The sequence below is a fragment of the Mercenaria mercenaria genome, chromosome 4, assembly GCF_021730395.1.
Source record: "Mercenaria mercenaria strain notata chromosome 4, MADL_Memer_1, whole genome shotgun sequence".
Taxonomy (NCBI): Eukaryota; Metazoa; Mollusca; class Bivalvia; order Venerida; family Veneridae; genus Mercenaria; species Mercenaria mercenaria.
The window spans coordinates 19,727,142-19,752,374 of record NC_069364.1 but is presented as its reverse complement, the minus strand read 5'-3'; the positions used below and the strand labels follow the sequence as shown (position 1 = coordinate 19,752,374).

The 25,233-nt window shown below is 36.1% G+C and overlaps 1 protein-coding gene across 5 annotated transcripts in view; it reads right to left on the bottom strand.

Annotated features, from left to right (window-relative positions):
• LOC128556235 (androglobin-like) overlaps positions 1-18,796 on the bottom strand; it is a 156,811-nt gene extending 138,015 nt beyond the window's left edge. Inside the window, exons 1-4 of one of the 5 annotated variants that reach the window (XM_053540638.1) lie at positions 18,743-18,796; positions 15,578-15,645; positions 10,298-10,324; positions 9,982-10,080 (exon numbers count right to left, since the gene is read on the bottom strand). In XM_053540638.1, the coding sequence (XP_053396613.1) occupies positions 9,982-10,080; positions 10,298-10,324; positions 15,578-15,618 (167 nt within the window). In that variant the 5' untranslated portion in view covers positions 15,619-15,645; positions 18,743-18,796. Of the gene's footprint in view, positions 1-7,524; positions 7,721-9,981; positions 10,081-10,297; positions 10,325-15,577; positions 15,646-16,869; positions 16,986-18,742 lie in introns of those variants that run through there. The other 4 variants (XM_053540640.1, XM_053540639.1, XM_053540641.1 and 1 more) reach the window with 4 other exon arrangements.
• Between the last annotated feature and the right edge of the window lie 6,437 nt (positions 18,797-25,233).

Here is a 25,233-nt window from a genome sequence, read left to right as displayed (position 1 = left end):
CCCTCAAGTGACGAATTGGTTTGATAACACTCCACTGCCATGCTTCGTCGTGCCCTTAATGGTGTTCCTGCAGTTACCCTATATTCTGCAAAGCCACTGAGTACATAAGTCCACGGTTCTTTGGGTTTTAATCCATATATTTGTACATACGCATTTTTGTGTTTCACAATGTTACGGAGTAATACTAGTTATACTGTAATATAGATACATAGCAGGGGTAAACAAGTGCCCCTTGGTGCCAGCGAACTAGTTTAAACTCCCTAGTGGTGGTTTTGCCACTGACCGTTCCGAGACTGTGCAAACTTGCTGTGACCTTTCTCATGTATGTTTTTGTATGGTCGTTCGTATGTTTATACGTAAACCAATTGCTCAGTTTGTGTGCACGTGTATACATTTACACGTTCCCATATTTCCATGTGGAGTGACGCGGGTGGCTGTGTTCTTTAGTGCTACCAAAAGTATTTCTTAACGTTCTAAGTAGAAAATAAACGTACGTATTTTTTCGCGTCATCTGATTTTGAAGCATACACACCTGCGCTCCACGAACCTCAGTCAACAAGCCCGTTCAAAATATACTGTGTTTTACCGTTCTAATCGATCCTTAACTTGAAGCGTACCGTCAAGAAATGTTATGATGTTTGATACACACTTACGACGTGGAGACAAGAGTGAAACTTAAACAGTTTATACTAGATTTAATAAAGCATTTAACCAGTCGATCAATTATAGCAATGCAATTATAATCGCACTACATGAGACAGCTGAAAATGTTTTATTCCAATACAAAACATACGATCAAACATACGTACTTTGTGAAAATATTTTTAAACATAAACTGCTTTAGATGTAGAAAAAGAACTAGTACAAGACGACTAAATGCTCAGAAGTCCTAGGTCCATTTAGGTTAAATCTGCAGTCTAACAGTGATGGTACAATTGTGCTACGATAGACGAATATAATAATGTCTTTTCACCTTACATAAGCTGTAATTTAAAGGTTGACCACAACGCGACATCAAGCAACAAAACATATGAGCCGCACCATGAGAAAACCAACATAGTGCATTTGCGACCAGCATAGATCCAGACCAGACTGCGCATCCAGGATCCACACTGTTCGCTAACGGTTTCTCTAATTGCAATAGGCTTTGAAAGCGAACAACATGGATCCTGACCAGACTGCGCGGATGCAAATGCACTATGTTAGTTTTCTCATTGTGCGGCTCAAATACTTTGTAGAAAAAGTAGAAAGAAAGAAATTTACGTTCCTGTGTTAGTTTACGAACATGACACAAAATCTTGCAAAATTGATAAAAAAAGAACTTACATGATGGCGATTTTTTTTTTTGCTTCATTTTTATTGGGTTTAACGTCACACCAACACAAGTATAAGTCATTTGGTGACATTCTCGTTTTTCATTACGGAAAAAGACCCCATAAGCCCTTTCATGCATTATATCGGGTACGAGCGGGTAAAATCACCAACCTTTCGTAAGCCATCTGGATAGCTTCCTCACATTTAAGAATTCTACACCTCAAGCGGGTTCTGGAACATGAAGCCAAGAGGGGCACGTGTTTCGAAGTAATTGACCTTAACCATACGTCAACAGAGGAGAGAATCTCTTATTATATTGCATTTAGACATAACCTTAACGCAACAAATCTTACAAAAAAAGGCAACCATAACTCACCGTCCGTCATAATTGAGCCGCGCCATGAGAAAACCAACATAGTGGCTTTGCGACCAGCATGGATCCAGACCAGCCTTCGCAGTCTGGTCAGGATCCATACTGTTCACTATCGGTTTCTCTAATTGCAATTGGCTTTGAAAGCGAACACCAGATGCGCAGCCTGGTCTGGATCCATGCTGGTCGCAAAGCCACTATGTTGGTTTTCACATGGCGCGGCTCATATAAAATTACACGCTGACGATATTACATTACAAAACTTACCTTACACCTCTCCGTTTTGTCTTGAATTTAAGACCTTCACGTCAACACATTTAGTGTAGATTTCCTCAGTTGTACAACAATGTTTAAAACATTAATAGCAAAAACATAAATGTTGGTATACTTCTTATTACAATAAACAATAATACGTCACTACACATATGATATACTTCATGAAAACATTACAAGAAATAACATATATGACAGAATTAGATTTGCAACAGGATAGCGCTTATCAGAGACAGGATTCTGAACATGGACGAAGATATCATATACACAGCGGAAAACCTCTTTGATGGACATATACAGCAAAAATTCTGGATTTCATCATGATAAAAGGCGTGTCAAAATTCTGATTGCCTTTAATTCCTTTTTTCGATTTTCACGATTAATGTTTTGTTAATAAAAAAGAGTTCGGTCTGGAAAGAAATTTCTGTTTCCGGAATAGAGGGGTTCCGGGTTAAAGGGATATTTTCCTTATGAAACAAGAAGGCCAAATTTAGGGACCTCAAAATTCTGTCAGTTCGGAGGGGTTTCCGGAATTCAGGGGTTCCGGTATAGAGGGGTTTCACTTCTAATGGTATAATACCCCAGTCACACATACGGCGCAGATAGCTACGTCTAGCTACGGATAGAAACGTAGTTATCCGGATCGATCGATTACTACTTTAAGGTACCGTGCTCAGGTACGGATCAATACGGATTACTACGTTGCCGTGGTTATCCGTGCCGTAGGTGTGACTGTGGTATAACACACCCTATTACCTGATGTCCACCACGCCGAGGGATGCGGCTGCCACAGAGGTCAGAAATCAATAACGATGAGTAGTGGTGCTAGTCTTTTGAGCCGTATTTTTTCATTTCGACTTTCCATTAAATATTCTGGAGCAAGCATACGTGTAAATGCCTTAACATATTATATAATTAATCCTGGTCGCCAACTATACGAAATAAAGAAGTATTCAGCTGTTTAAATTGGACGTTTATTAAAATTGATGCGAAAATCATATTCAAAGGCCCAATTCGAAGTGTTTACAAAATATTTTGATCGAATTTACCTCACACGTCAAACGACCAATCATCTGGGGATAATCCTGGCAAGTTTCAAGTCTGTCAGTACGTCTACACCGACGTTATGACCCTCCAATGGGACACGGGTACAGTCACATATGATAAACTTTACCGCAGAGGGCATTTTTAAGTGATGCCCATCCCACCGAGGAGTCAAAATGTAGGATACCGTTTACGGCAGAGGGGAATTTGGTATAAAAACGTCTATTTTGGCTGTTTGTTTCGCTTTTAAGTCTTGGGAGGTCATGGAATTATTTGCAGTATGCATTGTTTATATACTGATGTTTAATAAATGGGCGATTTTCAATGGCGGACACCGCTGTAACGCAGTGTTAATCAGTCTAGATTGTATTTCTATCTATCTCCGACATTGCATACTATCTGCTACATGTATAGATTGGTTCTGCTGCTGTAAATGTTCATTTTGTAAATTCATTTTTGCTTCAATTTCTTTTATGAGAATTGTTTTAAAAAAGCTAAGACACTGATTTGCAGCTTACGCTAGAGTGATTGACCATTTAAGTACATGGAACTGGAATAAGATGAAAACATTTGGAATGCTGGATATAGGACAGAAAATATATACCGACGTGATTCCAAATGAAGGTGAAATATTCATTTCTAGTGACCAGCGTGTGGGCATGTATCGAAGTTACAGGGCAAAATATCAAAATTGAATACATCTTTAAAGTTTTCAAGAGAGATCGATCAGAATGAAATCTTCATTTCAGATAGTAACTCGGTAATAACAGATGGTTTAGTTATTTCTATTGCATTGTGATAGATCTCTCTTGACGTGACAATTAACTAAATGGTCAATCACTCCAGTGTTAACTTCAAAATCATTGTTACAGTAATAACACGTGTATGCCTTCATCTTTGGTTCTGAAAATGAATACAAAATAAATTGTTTAGAACATTTCTGTAAACGATTCATGAATAACAGCTTTATTTAGAACCGATCACTTGACTTATGCCACTGACAACAAATATATTCAAATTTTCTAGCCTAACGGATCTTTTTTGTAGAACTATGTTACTATCAGTGGCCTCTTAGTATGAAAGCTTGATAATGCAAAACAATTTGATATTTAATATTAACATATATTCAACACTGAAACCAGCAAGAACGTAAGTACCAGGACTTAGGATTTCATTGCTGGCAGCAAATATCTGTATATTATGATAAAAAAGAAACAAAAATGATTTGATATTTAATATTAACATATATTCAACACTGAAACCAGCAGGAACGCAAGTACCAGGACTTAGGCTTTCATTGCTGGCAGCAAATATCTGTATATTATGATAAAAAAAGAAACAAAAATGATTTTACAAAACGAAGACTTTCAGTGGTAAAACAACTCTATACATGTACAGTATCAGATTGTATGCAATGTATATACAATCTAGACTGATTGCAAAACGATTTATCATTTAATATAAATCGTAAATTCAACACTGAATCCAGCAAGAACGCAATTACCGATACCATCAGGACTTACGATATCATTATTTCTGTATATTTCATTATAAAAGAAATTGAAACAAAATTGAGTTTACAAAACGAAGACTTATAGTAGCAAAACAACGTCGGAGATAGATAGACGTTCAATCTAGACTGATAAACACCGTGTTACAGCGGTGTCCGCCATTGAAAATCGCCCATTATTAAACATAAGTATAAACAATGCATACTGCAAATAATTCCATGACCTCCCAGGTATCAAAAGCAAAACAAACCGCCAAAATTGACATTTTTACACAAAATTTCCCTCTGTCGTAAACGATATCCTATATTTTGACTCCTCGGTGGGATGGGCATCATTTAAAAATGCCCTCTGCGGTAAAGTTTATCATACGTAAATGTACCCGAGTCCCTTTGGAGGGTCATAACGTCGGTGTAGACGTAATGACAGACTTGAAACTTGCCAGGATTATCCTCAGATGTTTGTTCGTTTGACGTGTGAGGTAAACCCGATCAAAATATTTTGTAAACACTTCGAATTGGGCCGTTGAATATGATTTTCGCATCAATTTTAATAAACGTCCAATTTAAACAGCTGAAGACTTCTTTATTTCGCAAAGTTGGCGACCAGGATTAATCATATAATATGTTTAGGCATTTACACATATGCCTGCACCAGAATATTTTCATGGAAAGTCGAAATGAAAAAATACAGCGCAAAAAACTAACACCACTATTCACCGTTATTGATTTCCTACCTCTGTGGCAGCCGCATCCCTCGGCGTGGTGGACATCAGGTAATAGGGTGTGTATAAAAGATACACTTTTGCGCTAATGTTTGCCTGATCATGCATACATATGATAAATTACGCAATAATGTGCGCATTACACATCTGCGAAATGTCTTTTAGCTGACAGATATTGACACTATCTGTAGTTTATAGGAAATCGGGACTTTTACCAGATGACACATTGAATATTTTGATAAATCACTTTGGTTCAGTTGATATAAGACGGTGTGATTTCACCGGTAATTGGCAAACACAGAATATTTGAGCTGTGCCATGAGAAAACCAACATAGTGGGTTTGCGACCAGCATGGATCCAGACCACCCTGCGCATCCGCGCAGTCTGGTCAGGATCCATGCTGTTCGCTTTCAAACCTAATCGAATTAGAGAAACTAATAGCGAACAGCATGGATCCTGACCAGACTGCGCGGATGCGTAGGCTGGTCTGGATCCATGCTGGTCGCAAACCCACTATGTTGGTTTTCCCATGGCAGGGCTCATTTTGATTTGATACCAAATAATGACATCGCTCAAGATTTGAAAGAGTCATTTAATGATTAATTGATTTTTAAACGCCACAATATATAATAGAGACGTTAAAGGGAAATACAAAAGGCAGGAGGGGTGGTGGGGGTGGGGGCTGGGGGTAAAAAAAAGGCTTCTTTTCCGCACGAAACTAACTATTGAAATAAAACTCTCTACTTTTCAATGTCAAAAAATCAAGTGCGAAAGAATCATTCACTTTGAGTATTAAGTTGAACTTAAGAATGCCATTGTAGAAAGTGTGTTGTTTTAAATATCGAATTCGTATACACAGGTGCAGTCAGCAATCACAATTTCTGTCAGCTACTCCATATTATACTGGGTCAATTCTAAATACCTTCCTACACTAAGAGTAATTTGATTTGATCTTATTTGATTTGATTTTTCTCTAGGGTTTGAATGGTCAAAGCCTCCGTTTTGATATTGCTCGTCCCTTATAAATTTACTAAGTATTGATCGAATTCTTCACAGGAAGAGGATTTCATATAAAAATACCATTTTCACATTAGTTAACAAAATGAGCTACATATGGTGATATTCCAAGCATAATTCAAACCATATCAGTATTGTGGGTTACAACATCACTTCCACAACTAAACGTCATTGCCAGAAGGATCAGGGGGTTAACAATAAAATCTGTCTAAAGATTAAATGACAGCATCATTACAAATAAAATCGAAATGGAGAACAATCATAAAACCACGGAGGTTTTTTAGAGCTACTACTTCTTCTTATAACCAGAGAGATACTTCCAAGGTACTACTGCCAGATAAACCACTGATGTAGTTCCGAGGTACTACTTCCGCATAAAAGCACGGATGTTGGTTCGAGGTACTACTTTCACATAAAACTGCGGAGTTAGTTCAGAGTTACTATTTCCACATAAAACCACAGTGGTAATATCGATGTACATCTTCCACATAAAACTACGTACCGACTTACCGTGGTTTCCCAGACCAAAGCAGTTTTCTCCGATAAAACCAATCTGATCACCTCGGCCTTTATTTACCGGAGAATACGGAAATGCCCGATGTTGCGATAAAACGAGAAAAGACGACCGTCTTAACAACAACGGCTGTACCATAAAGTCGGAAACGAGTAAATATTACTATAGAACAGACTCAAAACATCAACATTATGCACATAAAAAACAAGGTCAAGACAGAGCGAAAACCAGTAGAACACATCAACATGAGATGATGCCCGAAACAGAAGAAAGTGTTGTCAATGATATCAACAGAGGCAAGAAGAACGCTGGCGGAATATGCTTATGAGAGACGAAATTTTGAAAAACGATAGGTATTATCCATGGGGGTATGAGGACAGAGTAAAAACTTTATATTAGAAAAAGGCAGTTCTTAACAGACACAACGAATAGAGCTAAAAATGATAGCGACAAGAGAGAAGGCAGTAAAACATATTACGAGATGAGGTCAGAGTGAAGCGTCAAAGCCCATGGCAGATTTACTAAAACAGGAATGATATAGGTTAGTGACAAGAAGACAACTTCATAATATTGAGGTACTAATGAAGACATGACGTCGCTAGAGTGACAACAGGGGAAGATACTCTAACATTACTTAGAAATAAAAATTGGGCAGGACACTAAAGGAAAATTGATAGAATGTAAATGGAGGTCATAAATGTTGAAAATGCAAATGTTACTGAATGGCAAATTAAAACAAAATCTAACTAAAGAACTTACAGTTGTGAAGAGCGGCGACGACCTCTGTTATCCACCGGCAGTTGAAGACTACCGTCGAATGATCCTCTCATTACACTACCTCGACGGCTTACCGTCGGAGAAACATTAAGAGTATCGACTTGTATCGATTCCCGACGACCCGCCATTTTCAAAATATCAAATTAAACAAAAATAATGAAAATACTTCCAAGCTATTTTAAGAACCGTGAAGTCTTATTTTCTCCAATTTAATTGTTGCACATCACTATAATGGGCCCCATATGATTTTTACCTTCTTTCTTTAAGATATCCTTCCTTACACAGATGCAATAATTTTTCACAGTAATAAACGTATATAAAAAGTAACTTAAGCAAAACAGAGAACTTTAACTTTCTTTCTAAATTTCAAATTATAGCCAAGTACAACAATTCCTTCTGCTTCTTTGTCATATTTCACTTTCATATCTTCACTAAATTTAAAACGATTATCATTTAAGATGTCTCAATTTTCTAATATAGGAGTCAAATAAATGTCCACTTGAAATCCAACCACAAAAGGATTTCGCACTAATCACATTTTAATGGATAAAAGGTTAGTTCAAGATTGAAGAATCCTTCATCAAATATATTTTTCAAACATGACTGAAACTCGATACTTTGTCCAAGTCTTATTTATGCATATAAGCTAAAGTTGTCCTGAATATCGTATGAGAAAATCACGTTAAGTATTCATTAATACATGAATAGAATCGGCGTGAATTTCATATCATATTACAGTAACACTTTCAGTTTTAATTAATAATTGATCCCAGCACTTCAATCTATTTTTAGTGTTTTATATGATCACCTAACCATCTTCCCATGAACCATTTCCTTGCAATTTCCGGGCAACAAAACAACGAAAGAGGCGTAAAGCCCTCAAAGAAAATGACACAATATGAAACCAAAGCTAAATGATACCAATTTATGTGTTTTCCTCATTGCCATTAAATCTCAAATCTAGACTGCAGCACAGGGTATTTGTTATCAACGGATGAAATATTGAATGAGAAGATAAATTAGAAACGTATTGATACAACGTTAGACATATGAATTACATGTCAACATAGGACAGTTGCTGCAAGATAAGTGTTGGTATAAAAATGGTAACAGAGGCAATAGGATACGAATTGGAATACCAAGAATATATTTTTTTGAAAATCACTATTTTCCGACGAGACCGCTTAGATCTATATAAGTTCATAGATAAATTCAAACTTAGTCGCTAGTAGGTATGTCCAAATGGGAAAAACTTGCAAAGTACATGCAGCATGGACTAGACTTTATTGAGAGTAACATATGGGGACGAGCTTCTAAAGCCGTAATGCATCTCTTTAAATGTCTTGCTGAAAGTTTGTTTTTGCACAAGTATATTCACTTTCATTTTTATTCATTATATCTAAACGTTCGGTATGATAAGTAAATAATTCAGCAAATACACAGACTACGTATCATTAAAAGATAAATTATTCAGCACTACCTCAAACAATGGTTCTTATTGAAGATTATTTGATAATGCAGTTTTAATGTTTGGTAAGGTTTACTCTAAGTCAATAAACCACTTCTTTTATATCATGATTGACAACGAATGAATCAAAGTCTTCTCCTACTTGCTTATTACAAAGGAAGAAAAAGGAAACCTTTGATCAATTTCTTTTCATTTTAACGACTCGTAGTATATAATCATGTACCATAAGTGTATTATATTCTCAACTCTCTAGTCCTGACACTGTCATGAGATTATCATTATGCTATTGTGTATTTCTTATTAATTTTCTAACACGAAGACAGTAGTGAACATTATTTAAATATTTTGTATTTTTATACATTTTTCTAACTTTTGTAAGACCAATATTAAAGTTTTCCCCCACTCCCTAATAAACCGACAAAGTAACCGGACTGTTTTCCAAGTTTCACCATCAAAAGAAAAACAGGACCAAACGAAGGGCATACCATGTCCAAAGTCGGTACAGTTTGACCTTGAGGGAAAATCCAAAAGGTAAAATATCTAAAACATGGATCTTCAAATTGCTGATGGGTCTGACCGAATTTTGGACTAGACACCGCAGCTTGAGTCGTTGATAACCTCTTCTATTATACAGGTGTTTGATCTTGAATTCGCACGGTGGTCAGCGTTTCAGGTTACATCTGAGGTAAGAGGTCCGAGCTCGTATTCCTAAACTGTTCCAGCCTAAACATCAGATTTGGACTTTAAATGTTTTTTTTTTTTTTCTTTTTGCTATGACTGTGCTTGAATGTGCAATTTCCAGCAACATTAAGCTCAGCAAAAATCAGTGGTATAAAATGAAAATATAAAAAAGTTCTTGCAAATTGAATATTTTGCGTTACTAGGTGTTGATGAATACGGATCAAGCCTCTGATCGGTTTCTTATGATTCTTCTCAACCGTTGCGATTATAATGTAAGAAATAAAACTTACATTTTTGACTTCGTGGTCATCATCACCATCATTTTGGAGAATTTATCTCCCTTTGTTTCCGAAGCAGCGCTTGATGCTCGTCCGTGGTCGTCATCGTTACTGAAATATATACCAATATACTGCGTCAATGTAAGGTGAAGCTCTTTGACTGCAATATTTTACCATACTGAGATAAATGGAAGATAACCCATATGGGTATTGGTAAATTCATTTACAGATTTAATTTTCTTTTAGTCAGAGGTTATGGATTACTAAGTCAAGGTATCTGATAAAAAGACACAATAAGAAATTTGTAAAATGCATTTATTTGACTTACTCTTGCTGTTTAGAAGCAGCCGTTTGTCTGAAATAGAAAAGTAGAGAAAATATATACCATTATGTTTCAATGAATTTAAAATGCCTGAGTCAAATCAAATAATGTCATAATTTATATTGGCTTATATGCTAACGCTCCAAAATAAGCATGGCGCACCGGCCTTCCATAGTCATTTACCGAGCTATCAAGTTTTTAATTGTCCCTCCCTTACAACAGACAGTCATTAAAACTGTCCTTATTTCAAGTTGCGCATGTCGCCAATTCTCACTGTTTCAAGATAATGCTAGTCATTTGATGCTAAAGTAATTATTGATTTATGGAAATGCTTTACTTTAATGTGTGCAGTGGCTGTTTAGCAAATAGCATCGGAACAATTAAGTCCACTTGTGTAGCTATTTGTCACTTTTGCATGATAGACCTTGTATAACAGATTCGTGATGTTATTTTTTTTCACAGCTCTGCTATACCTAAACAAAACTATGGAAGCGTCCTGGTGCCAGCAGAGAGATTTAAATTTGTCATACGTGCGACTTAATATCTCCTACGTAGGAGTTAGTATCTCCTACGTAGGAGTTAGTATCTTCTACGTAGGACTTAATATCTCCTACGTAGGACATAGTATCTCCTACGTAGGACTTAGTATCTCCTACGTAGGACATAGTATCTCCTACGTAGTACTTAATATCTCCTACGTAGTACTTAATATCTCCTACGTAGGACATAGTATCTCCTACGTAGTACTTAATATCTCCTACGTAGTACTTAATATCTCCTACGTAGGACATAGTATCTCCTACGTAGTACTTAATATCTCCTACGTAGTACTTAATATCTCCTACGTAGGACATAGTATCTCCTACGTAGTACTTAATATCTCCTACGTAGGACATAGTATCTCCTACGTAGTACTTAATATCTCCTACGTAGGACATAGTATCTCCTACGTAGGACTTAGTATCTGCTACGTAGGAGTTAGCAACTCGTACGTATGTCACTGACTAAAAGACTCAAGCATGCGCAGTGGAACAATATACTCGTGTGTACTATTATTTAGTAAGGATTATCTGATTATCTGATACCTGTAGATTACATATTTGTAAATATTTAAACATCTCCCTTCTTTCAATGTCTCACACAAACTTCGTAAGTATGAATTAAAGACACATTTGACCAAGTTCTGAATTTGTCAGATGAAGTAGTCAATAAATTTGTTTTAATAGATATTTTTGAACATTTTATTTTGTTGTTGTTGTTTCTTATTGTTTTTCTTTGTTGTTGTTTTTTTTTTGTATTTTTGGGGGGACTATGTAGTTTGGGTATAGTCACACTGCGCTACCCACAAGGTGCACTTCTAGGCATTGCTCCAGGCATGGGCAGACATCAGGTTACAGCCGCCGACATTCCATAAGCCAACCGGGCAGTATATGTGCATGAAGAATTGAAACATGTCATGTGAGGTTTCGAACCTTTACCATTCGGCTATGGAGGCCTCTCTTGAAATTATGTAGAGAGTTCAAAAGTATGATTAAAGTATATCATGAAAGTTACTAAATATAATTACCGCAAGTTATTGTTTTGACCGATTGTGTGATTTGATTGATAAACTTTCTCTCAATAAAGGCACTGACCTACAAATTTTGGCTAAAAATGGTCTTTCTTTAAAATTGAAGTTCGGTCATACATACTATGGACATTAAAATTCGAGTTTTTATTTCTAAACTATCCTTAATCTACTCAATCAAGGAAAAAGATGCCAGGGGCCGGGAATCGAACCCGGGCCGCCACGGCAATGAAATTTTCCTGCTGTCTTTAACAATATACACCACGGATGAAATATGTATACACTGACCCTTGAATGTAGATATTTAATAATTAGGCAGTTTACCTCAGTAAAACGTTACAAACGCTTTTCAATTTCCAGTGTAAAAGGTAGCTAAGACAGCTAGTTCTCATGTGTTTCAATAACATATAATCTGTCAGTAATTAATTCAAAGCTTTCTTAAGCAGTATAAGCATTAATTTCTTGATACTGGTACCTAAAATTTCTCCTTTTTCTGTTGTCGTATGATCGCAAGGACAGTGCCTTTAATAATCAATATTTATTAGGTGTTATCATCATTTGAGCTGCGCCATGAGAAAACCAACATAGTGGCTTTGCGACCAGCGTGGATCCAGACCAGCCTGAGCATCCGCGCAGTCTTGTCAGGATCCACGCCGTTCGATTTTAAAGCCTATTGCAATTAGAGAGACCATTAGTGAACAGCATGGATCCTGACCAGACTGTGCGGATGCACTGGCTGGTCTGGATCTATGTTGGTCACAAAGCCACTAAGTTGGTTTTCTCATGGCACGGCTCAATTTTTTTTTCTACATTCAGGTCAAGCATTAACTAGTTAAAGGAAATTACTGTAACTGCATCTAAAGCATGATTTAACATGATAATAAACTATTGATACTTTTTTGTTTCAAACACTCATTTCTACTTTATTTGCATATTAAAGATGATACATTTATGAAGTTTATTAAGGTATAAAGTTCATTAACACCTCTCCCATTCATCTGGTAATAAAAGGTACTCATTGGCAAGCACTTCATTATACAGACTGTGAAGGTCATAAAGGATATTCTATGATCCAGGGCACTGGAGTAAATCAAGGGTTATGTTACATCATGAACACATTTGCAATGATCTCTAATGAGATGGTGATTATTATAGCTGGGATGAAAACTGCCTAGCTCAGATCGCATTTGTCCAGTCGTTGGAGTCAGAGGTAAGAGGTATTAATTTTATTTTCAGAAAGTGGTATCAGAGAGGAAAGTGATTTACATTTAATGACTCTAACGACTGATGCGAGTCTATAGTGTTCCGAAAAGCTAATGTCAAATCAACTTGTGGTCCGACGGTTTTGCTTTCTTTTACATGGTGTGTGTATCTTCTATATAATGTATATGTTGTGAAAAAGGGGAAGAATAGAATAGTATTTAAATAAAGTGAAGCATTTTTTGACAGTAAAATCTTTTAATTACCGAATATCACGGAATTTGTAGGTTTCAGTCTTTAAATCTGGTTATCCTTTGTTTTGTTAAGTGTATGCCTAGAGAGAAGAAATTAAGGACGAGTAACTTGGTAAACATGATTTATTCCCCTTTATCGCTCTTCACAGTAGAGGCTATTTTTTTTAATATAAGAGCTAATTTCATGCGAAATAACATTTACAATTTTGTTTGATCAGAGTGACTAGATAAAAGAATAATTGACTAGTTGAAACTAACGAAATGTTATAGAACATTGATAATCATGTCAAGCAATCAGGTCTATATGAATTCATTCTTTGTTATTGGTTAGAAACAGTGGTTAAGAGATAATTTCACTGATTGCAATGAAAAGTTATTTATTTAAGCACCTTCTCGAGACAACACATAAAATACAAGAATGTAAATAGTTTAGAAAATAAATCAAATATTGCAATAAATGCCTTTTATCAGCAAGGAATTAAAAAGTCAACCAGCAATGTTCAATTAACACATGTACCGGAAACAGAACGCTGTAGCGCCCCAAAATAGGAACCCTTTCGTATGAGTTACTAAGTCCTACGTAGGAGATACTATGTCCTACGTAGGAGATACTAAGTCCTACGTAGGAGATAATAACTCCTACGTAGTACTTAATATCTCCTACGTAGGAGATACTAAGTCCTACGTAGGAGATACTAAGTACTACGTAGGAGATATTAAGCCCTACGTAGGAGATACTAAGTCCTACGTAGGAGATACTATGTCCTACGTAGGAGATATTAAGTACTACGTAGGAGATACTATGTCCTACGTAGGAGATACTAAGTCCTACGTAGGAGATACTATGTCCTACGTAGGAGATACTAACTCCTACGTAGGAGATAGTAAGTCGTACGTAAGATAAATTTAAATCTCTCTGCTGGCACCAGGACGCTTCCATACAAAACCAAGCCTCATGTCAAACAAAAAGATTATATGTCATAAAATCCTACGAAATACGAGTATAAATGTTGTGAAAATGTCAATTTTGCAGTGGGATATGTTTTAGTCCTGCTGCCATTTTGTTTTCCCGTTGGAGGTATTGCGTTGATTCATCTACCATTTTGCTACTTTCAGCGGTTAAACTATATGGGACTGTTATCGAATTTAAACTAATTAATTTTATTTGATTTAACTGTTCTCAGATCATATTTAATGGTTCCCATTCAATCTGAATACCACATTTTTCAAAATTTCCCACGGTAGTTTTATCCATTTTAGATGTTCTCAGTTTGTCCTTTAGAAATTTTCTGCCGTGGGAATTTACTTCTGTTTTGACCCCTCTGAAGAAGCAAGGCGTGGCCGCAGTGCCTATATTTAATAAAATATTATCCTTATAATTCAGAATAAGGTAGACCCTCTTTATCACCTCAATTTTAACAGAATTTGTTGATATATACTAAACCGATGTTAAACGCAACCCTTACATAGCTCTAAATAACTTCTGTTTTAGGCTTAGGTTTTGATTCAGAATTTCTAAAAAATGTTGCAAGATATATAGTCTCAAAAATTTGACAATGATTACATTATAAAGAAACATTTAATTTACTTCATAAGACACACACTTAAAAAATGAAAGTCACAAAATGACATAAAATTCGTCAAAATAAGAACTGATCAAAATAGCGAATATGTTTTATAAAACTGATTTTATTGTATTCTCCATTGCCTATTGAAACTTTTTTTGAGATCAAAACAGCTTATACGCGTGTTAGTTAACATTGAGTTTCGGGCTTAACCCAAAAAGCTCTCCTTCACGTTGTTTCGTTATCATTTTCGGAAACAAGCCACATATTTTGACCAAAATAACATGTTTTTTTATGTTAAACTCAAATCAAACTTAAGAACCTGTTTACTTTGAAAATTCTATTATTGTTTTCTTTTTCGTAATATCACCCCTCAGTATGTGCCTTGAGATAAAAAAAAAAGTCGGCATCACCAATGTACAAGTCTAACGTTTTAAGAATCGACAGATTTTCATCATTTTTGACCTCATGTATCATATACAAATTTTCGCACACAGAAATTCCTGATTAATCTACTCCGTTCTCAAACATGAATGATTTCAAAAATAAACACCAGAAATAATAAGTAACATGTTAATGTTTATTGTTATATCAAAAATATACGTTCAAATATTCACATCACATTCTTAGTTGAACGTCAGAAAGTTCAGTATTTAAGGAGATAAGGTCAATGAGAATAATCGCAAAAAAAAAAACTTACTTTTTCATTACATTTCCTAGAAGTTTCTTGAAAGCGGCCATCTTCACACATAAAGTCTATTCTCTATTCTGTAAGGAAAAAAAAGCAAATATCTAGAAACTTTCTACTGAAAAATAGCCAATGGTCATCTTTCACAACATACACCTGGATCAGGACTCCCCCCCCCCCACTCCCCTCCCACGCCACCCCCACCCTACCATCTACCGCTCCTGCCAACTGTTAGCCGGTGTTATGAAAACGTTTTTACTTAATTCTGATATTTTCTACTCAAAACGGTTACACAAAATCGAAGAAACACTGAATTACTGAATCCCCCTAAGTTGGGACTTGTGGACGGTGCAAATCGCTAGCATTGTGTTCCCGAATAGACTATGATAATGTTTCTAGATCTCAGTTTAGCTTAGCTGGATATAGCAGTTCATAGTATTATCTATTACCTTGCTCATTCTTGCATGATTTATTTTAATATCTGTGCACACACCCCGGTTAGGGGTCATGTTCCTATGAATAGACTTGAAACTTGAAACTTGTACTAAGCGTAGGTTACTATCATAAACCGGGTTTTACAATTTAAGCATGTTTTTAAAATGTACCTTTTTTTTATATAATCAATTCTCTTTAAAAGTGAAAATTGGCATCAGTGAATTTCTAAAGGAAATACATTATGTATATATAAACATCATTAAGATTTTCTGGCTTAATAATAGTTGAGATATCGTCGGATATGAGCCGCGACATATATCAACCTTGGTAGCATCAAAGTATAATTTGTAATACCATTTGTGATTTTGTTGAATGCGGGTTATGGCCTTTGCCGTTTCCGTCGAATAACAGTCGAATGTGGCTTTTAACGTCGAATTCGGTGATATTGGTGCTTTTGATAAAAATTGAAATTTGAGTTTTCATTGAATATACATGTAATTTGTAACGTCGACTTCGGTGGAATTTGTTTTTGCTGCATTTGATGTATGCATTCAACTTCAACGTCATTAGTGTTTTCATCCAAGATGAAGTCTGCTTCTATAGCATTTCGATTTGATCAAGTATGATTTATGTCTGGAACTTCAGCGGTACCGATATAACTTGTCATGTCGGCTTCGATTGGGTTTCGTCGAATTTGATTTATGTCTTCAGTTTATGCGGATTCAGTGAGTTTTCGTCAAATTTTTTTTTGTAACGTCGGCTTCGATTTGTTGATAATGTTTTAGGTCTTCAGCTTTGTTGGCATTGACGCTTCCGTCGAGTACGATTTTTATGATATCAAAGAATTCACAAACGTGACTTCGTCTTACCTGATGAGTTATTTGCCGTCAGCGTCATCAATGTATCGGATTATTGTTCCGGTGATTTTCGACAGAGCATCCGTTCTTCTCATAGGCAGTTGAATAAAATCCACACATTGAAAAATTAAATTTTTAAGAAAACTAAATCCATCATCTCTAGAACACCTTTTTTTTTCAAACGATCAGATTGTTCATGTTGAATATAAAGGATGTTACGCTAACTAGTTTATTGAATTCCTAATAATTATAAACGTCTAAAGAAGTCGTGCAGACCTTAGATATCAAAATAATAAATTCTATTGATCTGTAAAAGAGTTTATCAGAATCATTGACTATGTGGGCTATATAATTACATGCTTTAAAGGACTACTTGTTAAATAAACATTAAACTTTTCAAATGAGCGATGGCCCCTTTTCTGAACTTGAAAGAAACTTGCTATAAAATCAATTTGCTCATACAAATTATTCGACAATGATGATTTATGAACACGTACATCCAACGAAATACCATTTTATGACATAAAAGAACAACGTAAAAATAAATAGAAATAGACATGCCATAGACATTTGTGTCACTAACAAATGACGCCAGTTCCATTATCTCCGCAGCGAAAAGTGAAGTTAGCTTTTTAAAAAGATTCAAATCTAATGTCACTACAGAAAAACCCATGCATATCGTCATTCCCTCTCTCTCCTCTCAATTGTTATACCTCTTCCCATTATTTTCTTTACGTAAAACGTGAACTGTGAACAAAATAGAACAACATTCTTTTAAATCTTATTGAAATACTGTTTACTTAGTCTAATTATTCATATTTAATAGTAATTATTTGGTGTTTAGTTAGAGTTTATGTTAAAATGAGCGGTAGTGGGGACGGGATATTGTACGAATACCGTTTTAAGAATTTGAAAAAAATGTAGCCAGGTTGTGAGTTCGAGTTGTGAAGCGTTTTTTTTTTTCGAGATGATTTCCATAAAGAAATGTCATTTTCCCTTACGTTAGGAAGTTGAAATGTCCTTGAAGAGATTATTTTGATACTGGTAAAAACTTAATGTGCATTTAATGGCTCGATATTCATGAAATACTGCTGAAAAACTGCATAAGACACCACAAAAACATGGGTAACATTGCACCTTCCAAAAATTCCTATAAAAGGGTGAGGTTATACCCTTTAAAATGTCAGTGGAAATGTAACATTGTGTTAGTCACCGGTCTATCAATCAATAAATCATTAATTACGAATTGTTTATTAATAGCCTCTTATACGGCAGTAAATGAACAATTGACAATGTAATGAAATTAATACGCAGTTATTTTTCAAGTTTAATCAAGCAAAATTTGTGTGGATAGATAATAATCTTTTATCAGCTGGAGATAAATAGATACTGTCACATAATTTGAACATTAATAAAGACACCGTTGATATATGTGGAATAAATTGCTTTATCCATCATTGTCGTCTTCGTTCGTCTATCAACAACAGAACTGTAAACACTCTAATTTTTTAAAGCAAAATTGTTTAGTAACAAGAGATATGCTTCCCCTCACCCTCCTTCAAACCTCCCGTGTATCATGATACATAAAATGTTATATTTCTTGAACAAACTTCATCAAATTTGCAAAAAAATGCAAAAATACGCGGGTAATACTAACAATTAACACTAAAAGTATGACTCTTAAATTAGTCAAAACTGCAGTATTTCATATTATTTAAACTTTAACGGCCACGTTTCTTGAGCAAATAAAATTTAATAGAGAAAGTATTGAAATAAAACATTTTTATCCCAAATCTGCCTGTCTCAAACTTTGAAAACAATGGCATCTAATTCCCTGTTAAATTTTTAACATTCACCATTTAATGAATAATAATCCAAACAATACCTTTGTGAACTTTTCTCTTGATAATCCTGTTTTTTTCTCAAACAGATATTCATAAAATTCTGTTTTTATCAATATTTGCGTATTGCGGCATTTTATATATCAAATTTGCAACATTAATACGCTAATCACGCATAAATTTCGGGTTATATACATATATCCAAGGCTAGGAACAATTTATTCATAATGAACTATTTATTGGGACTTATGAAATTAATACCCTTTGATAATCCCCCTAAGATGGTCAATGGATTAACGTTATGTTATAGGAATAAATATATTTTATAGTCCGCATAGTTCATATCAAAACAGTCAAACGTTAATGCTTGTTGACCACTATTTTGGGCTTAAATTACTAAATATTGTAAAACTAAGTTAATGCGTATTGTTACCCGCATCTGGCATGATTATACCCATGGTCATATATAACTGAACGTGGCGGGCCACACGTGGTTATTGTTTAACAAAGATCTAGTTCGTGACGCTAAAGGGGCCCAATACATGTATAATATATTCATACCAGTTGTCTGTCTAAAAAAAGCGTGTATTTCACTAATGAACGCGAAATCTGGATTCCACTCCCACCAGATACGGAAAAATATTCAGTCAGAAATGTACGGAATCCTGTTGGGGCTATTTATAATGTCGCCGTCGCGTTTGTGGGGTCGACACACGACAACGCGAAGTGGGATAGCGACATTACGAAGTGACACCCGACAATCGCAAACGACGGCGACAATCCCAAACGACAATGCTGCGATATCCGCTTTGAAATGTCGCCTTTCAAAAGCACGATATATCGCGATGTCACTTCGCGTTGTCGAGCGTCATATCGCAATGTCGCTATGTCACTTCGTAATGTTGCGATGTCTCTTCGGGTCAAAATCTAACAAAGTGTCATTATCAACTGAAATTCAGTATAAATTACAATAACAATAATTTAATAAATAGGACAGGTATCAGAAAATGATCAAACTTGTTATATGCGGTAGGGTGCTAGCCAAGACTAAGCTGACCCGACCCGGGGAGCCGTGAGAATTGCTTTAACGGTGTCATTGGACTCAGTGAAGGTAGTGCTTGGGTTTTCAGGACCGTCTTGACTGCTCTAACAAGCTCATATTTTGAGAATATTATCGGAATTTGACCTATGACCTTGACCCCTAGCCGACCGGGTTCGAACCTGACGTGGCCTCTTTTCTCTAGGTACTGACTTGTCCTTTGCAACAAGGTATAATTTATTAAAATCGGACATCAGGTTATGAAGATATGACTTCTCAGACAAGGACCACTCCTCTTTTTAATATATGTACATAGAATGCATATTTTCACGAAAACTGATACATTTTGAGACGGTCCTCCGACGAAACCGTTGTCGGTAAAAATATACAAGTTACATGTCCGTTTAGACAATGTTTGAATTTAATTTATAAAAGGTTATTTCCTTAAAATATCTTGTGTTTGGAACATTCTACAATTATTTGAAGTTAATGAAAAACACGGACATTTTCCGTACGGAAAAGTACGGAAATACAGCTTTTATCTTTATTTACGTACAAACAGATGTTGTCGTTTTTGTCATAGGCACCCGATTTTTTGGGCTACGCTCCTGCACCGCAGAGCGCGCGCGCGCCGACATATATCGTACCATGTCATGCACTGTAATTCAACCTACCATGTCATGCACTGTAATTCAACCTACCTATATAAAAGGTGAAAAGTCCACAAATCTCCCGTTTAAGAAATGGCATATTTTCTCCTGTTGGATCTACTTATGGTTTTTGTCACAAACATACAGGTTTTGTCATTTTCTATCAAAACAAGTTTTTATTTGCAGTTATTTAGATCTACCCACAATAAATATTTTATAAGCACTTTTTCTTTATTTTACTGCTAATATTTTATGCCAAAAATGACAAAGTTCAGCATATGTTCCCGACGGCGTGCCCGTTGGGGAAGAACATTGTTTTTAATATTCGATTAGGCAATACTACTTTCTTAAAAAATTTCTCATTGATACCTTACTTTTAACGCTTTTAATAATTTATAAAATGAAATTGATGAAATTCTTGAAAAAATGCGACCAAGATTAGCCGGTATTTATTCAAGTGAACACCGGTCGACGCACGGCAATGCGATATGACATCATGAAAATGTCGCTTCATATTGTCGAGTGTCACTTCGCGTGTCGTGTATCGTTTGGAATTGTCACGCGTCGACCCTCACCCAAATCCGCGACACGCGACATACGATATGACATTAGGAAAATGTCGCGCCGTGTTGTCGAGCGTCGTTTGAGATTATCGCATGTCGTTTGATAATGTTGCGGTCGCGTGTGCAGGGTCGACACACGACAACGCAAAGTGACATCGCGACATTACAAAGTGACATAGCGACAATGAGATATGACACTCGACAACGCGAAGTGACATCGCGATATATCATGCTTTTGAAAGGCGACATTTCAAAGTGGATATCGCGACATTGTCGTTTGGGATTGTCGCCGCCGTTTGCGATTGTCTGGTGTCACTTCGTAATGTCACTATGTCACGTCGCGTTGTCGTGTGTCGACACCACAAATGCGACGGCAACATTATAAATGGCCCCAACAGGATTCCGTAGAAATGCCGTAATAATGGCGTCTTGGCGATCAATGCGTCGGACAGGCCGCCGTTTCAGACGAGTTATTTATCTAAAATATGGTCAGTGCTATCAGCTTGTTTTCCAATCCATGTATTGACCTGTAAAAAATTGTTGTACATGTTATGTTTATGTTGCTTCAAAATAAAATATTGTTTAAACTAATGGTCAGTGTTGGCTAATACATAATAAAAGGGTCATTGAAAAAGCACCTTGATCTGTAGTGATGCATTCGGCTCTCGTGGATTCCTCCCGCTTGGTGAGACTCGGCGCATGCGCCTCGTGGGTTTTACCGATGCGTGTTCGAAACCTCACTTGGAGTGTAGAATTGTTCATGCAAGGAAACCATCCAGACGGTTTACAGAAGGATGTTGGCTTTACCCGGGTGCCCGCCAGTGCCTGAAATAATGCCCGGAGGGGCCCATTGGCCCTATGTTTACCATCAAAAGCTGGACAGTCGACACATGACCTGTAAATATGTCGGTGTGTCACTATTCTAACAAATACAAAAGCTGTTGGTGGTTCTTTTTCGTGGACGCATTGGTTAAGAGGGCTAAGACGCTTTCCTATGGAGAAGGCCCTTGGTTCGAATCCTGGCTACTCCCAATGCGATGTGTCCTTGGGCAAGGCACTTTATCATGATTGCCTCAGTCATCCCAGCTGTAAATGGGTACCAGCAAATTGCTGGGGGTAAGGTATAAATGGTTTCAACTGTAAAATAGGGTCACTCAAAAGCTCTACAGAGCTTATGTTAATTGTTTCACAAAGCGACGGTAAATAAAATTTGACTTTACTTTTACCTTTTTTACCTTTCTTCTGTGTTCTGGCCGCTATGACCTTGACTTTTAAATGGAGTGATCCAAAAACCAATGGGGACCATCTACTCTGCATGTCCAATCATCCTATGAAGTTTCAAGATTCTGGGTCAAGTGGTCCTCAAGTTATTGATCGGACCTTGACCTTTAACAAAGTGACCCCAAAATCAATAGGAGTCATCTACTCTGCATGTCCAATAACCCAATGAAGTTTCAACATTCTGGGTCGAGTGGTTCTCCAGTTATTGATCGGAAATGGTTTTCCATGTTCAAGCCCCTATGACCTTGGCCTTCGATGGAGTGACCCTAAAAACAATAGGTGTCGTCTACTCCATAAGATCTGCCATCCTATGAAGTTTGAAGGTTCTAGGTCAAATGGTTCTCCTGTTATTGATCAAAATGTAGTGTGACGGATGGATGGATGGACGGACAGACGAACGTACATGGCAAAAACATAAATATCTGATTTGGTCTGTAACTTGTAAATGGATGTACAGATTTTCAAATATTTTGTCACAAATGTTCACCATAACTAGACGATGAGTAGTGTGCAAGACACAGACGTGTCCCTTAAAAGTCAAGATCACAAGTTTAAACAGTTTGCTCCATATTGTCAGGTAAATAACTTTTGATTGGCAATCATTAACCATAACTAGATAAGTCTTACAACGCTAGGTCAAAGTTCATAGGTAGGAAATTTAACTTCTGGATGTATATTGGAGTACAAATTACTTGGCACAAACTTCACTATAACAAGACTATGTGTCTTGTACAAAACCCAGCTCCCTTGTCAAATTTCTTCTATATGATCAAATAACTTATCTAAGGTGTCAGGTGCAAATGTCTGACCCTTTGCTCAAGTGTCATGGTCAAACAGTTTAAATATTTTTGCGCTATTTGCCTTTTCCATACAGTGATGGGCGTCCAAGTAACTTGACATTCTCATACACTTTACTAAAGTTTAGCAAGGCTGATTTCTGAGCTAGGTGTCCCAGTTTTGTAGGTTAATTACAAATCATCTTGATGTGGTGAATGTGTGTGCCATTCTTAACACCAATACATGCATGATACTTTTTTCTATGGGAAGTTGTCAAACATTTTGAGATAAAAAGGAAGTCATATCTGACAAGAATTTTTAAACTTTACACTAAATACACAAAAGTATTGTTGACCAGATCTTCTGATGGCTGTGTATTTTACACACTCATTCCTTGTGGAGACACAGTGCCCAAACGGTACATCCAGGAAGTCTCTTTTAAAAGCCTTTTCCAAGGATTAGTTACTTTATCAATGGGCATAAAAGAGAAATCCTGGATTGGTGGAACTAGAAAATGAATTATCTTCATTAATATTTAAGCATTTTAAGCAGATAATTCATTTTCTAGTTCCACCAATTCATCTTGTTATAATGTTAGACATGATCTGTCAGGCAATTCAACTGATGTTATTTACTTAATAACATGTAATAAATGTTTTAAACAGTATGTTGGACAAACGCACCAGCAATGTTCACAAAGAATGAATAGTCATAGATTTGATATCAATCATTATCCAGAAACTACTACTAATGTTTCTGAACATTTTAATTCTCAAGGACATACTATCCAGGATTTCTCTTTTATGCCCATTGATAAAGTAACTAATCCTTGGAAAAGGCTTTTAAAAGAGACTTCCTGGATGTACCGTTTGGGCACTGTGTCTCCACAAGGAATGAATTCAAAAATTCTGTATGAATGCCTTTCTGAAATACTTGTTATATATGTATATTTTATTACTTGTATGTATTCCATAATCAGTTTTTACTGGTGCCTTTCCTTAATCATTGCACTTATACTGCATTTTTTCACCAGTTTTTATGTATCATACTATGATCCTGTTTATGATTTTTACGCCAAACTCTTTGTTTAATTTTGACGTTGTCGTCATCGACGTCGTTTGACGTTGACGTCACTTCCTTTGTTATGTTTATTTTGAACCCTGAAGAAGGCTGATGTAGCCGAAACGTTGGTTAAAAATAAAGTGACTTGTTTTTAAAAAGTTTTTGTAGTTTTGACTACTTTTAATACTTATATTTTACACACTGGAATACAGGAAAATACTTCCGTTGGTGGCGAAGTAGACGGGTGGCACAAACAACTCATTGCTGCCCGGCAGTTTTCTTTTGGACCATTTGAAACCCTGGATAACTATTTTCTTACGATTTCACACGAACAATGTTCTTCTGTACATCTATAATTTACCAACTTAGAGAGTCACTTAAGGATCACTTCAAGATCGGACTTGGAGGGGTTTCAGTTCAAGGTTTCAACAATAAGTGGTGGCCAGGCATTCAAAGTTGACAGACTGAAATCATATGAATTGAATACTCTTGGTAGAGGGTCACCCAAAGAACAGGAGAGTGAACTCAATCAAAATTGCACATGCAGATTTTTAAAGCTTTTCATTTCTGTTGCCAGGACAGTGAGCGTTGAGCACATGTAACTGGCTTCTTTAAAAGAATCACCCAATGAACTTTAAATCAAAACTGGCCGAGTGGTTGGCCAGTGGTAAAAGAAGACACGTCATAAGAAGCAACGGACTGACTGGATGGACTGGGTGTCAAATTCTAAACAAAAAATATTCACGAAAACGAAATATGGCCAAACTTTTATAAACAATATAGAACAAATCTGGAAACATTCATAATAATTTATTTTTTAACAGCAGTCTTCAATCAGTGAATGACTCTGTACTAGTACAATTGAGTAAAATCTAATATAACAGTATGAGAAATAAGAAAAAAAAACAAGCATCAACAGACAGAGAATTACATAAATCTGGACACACAAAATAGCTACATGTCATGGAGTAGAGAATATAATACATGTAAATCAAATACCAGTGTATCCGTCTGTTGTATAAAATAATATGTGGGTATATTTGACAGATATCCCTTTTTCCCTTATAAAAAATCTCTGGAATAGATGCAATTTGTGGCAGTAGTTTACCCATTATAAACAAAATTAAATATGGGTTAGCAAAAAGGTCATAACTGTATAAATG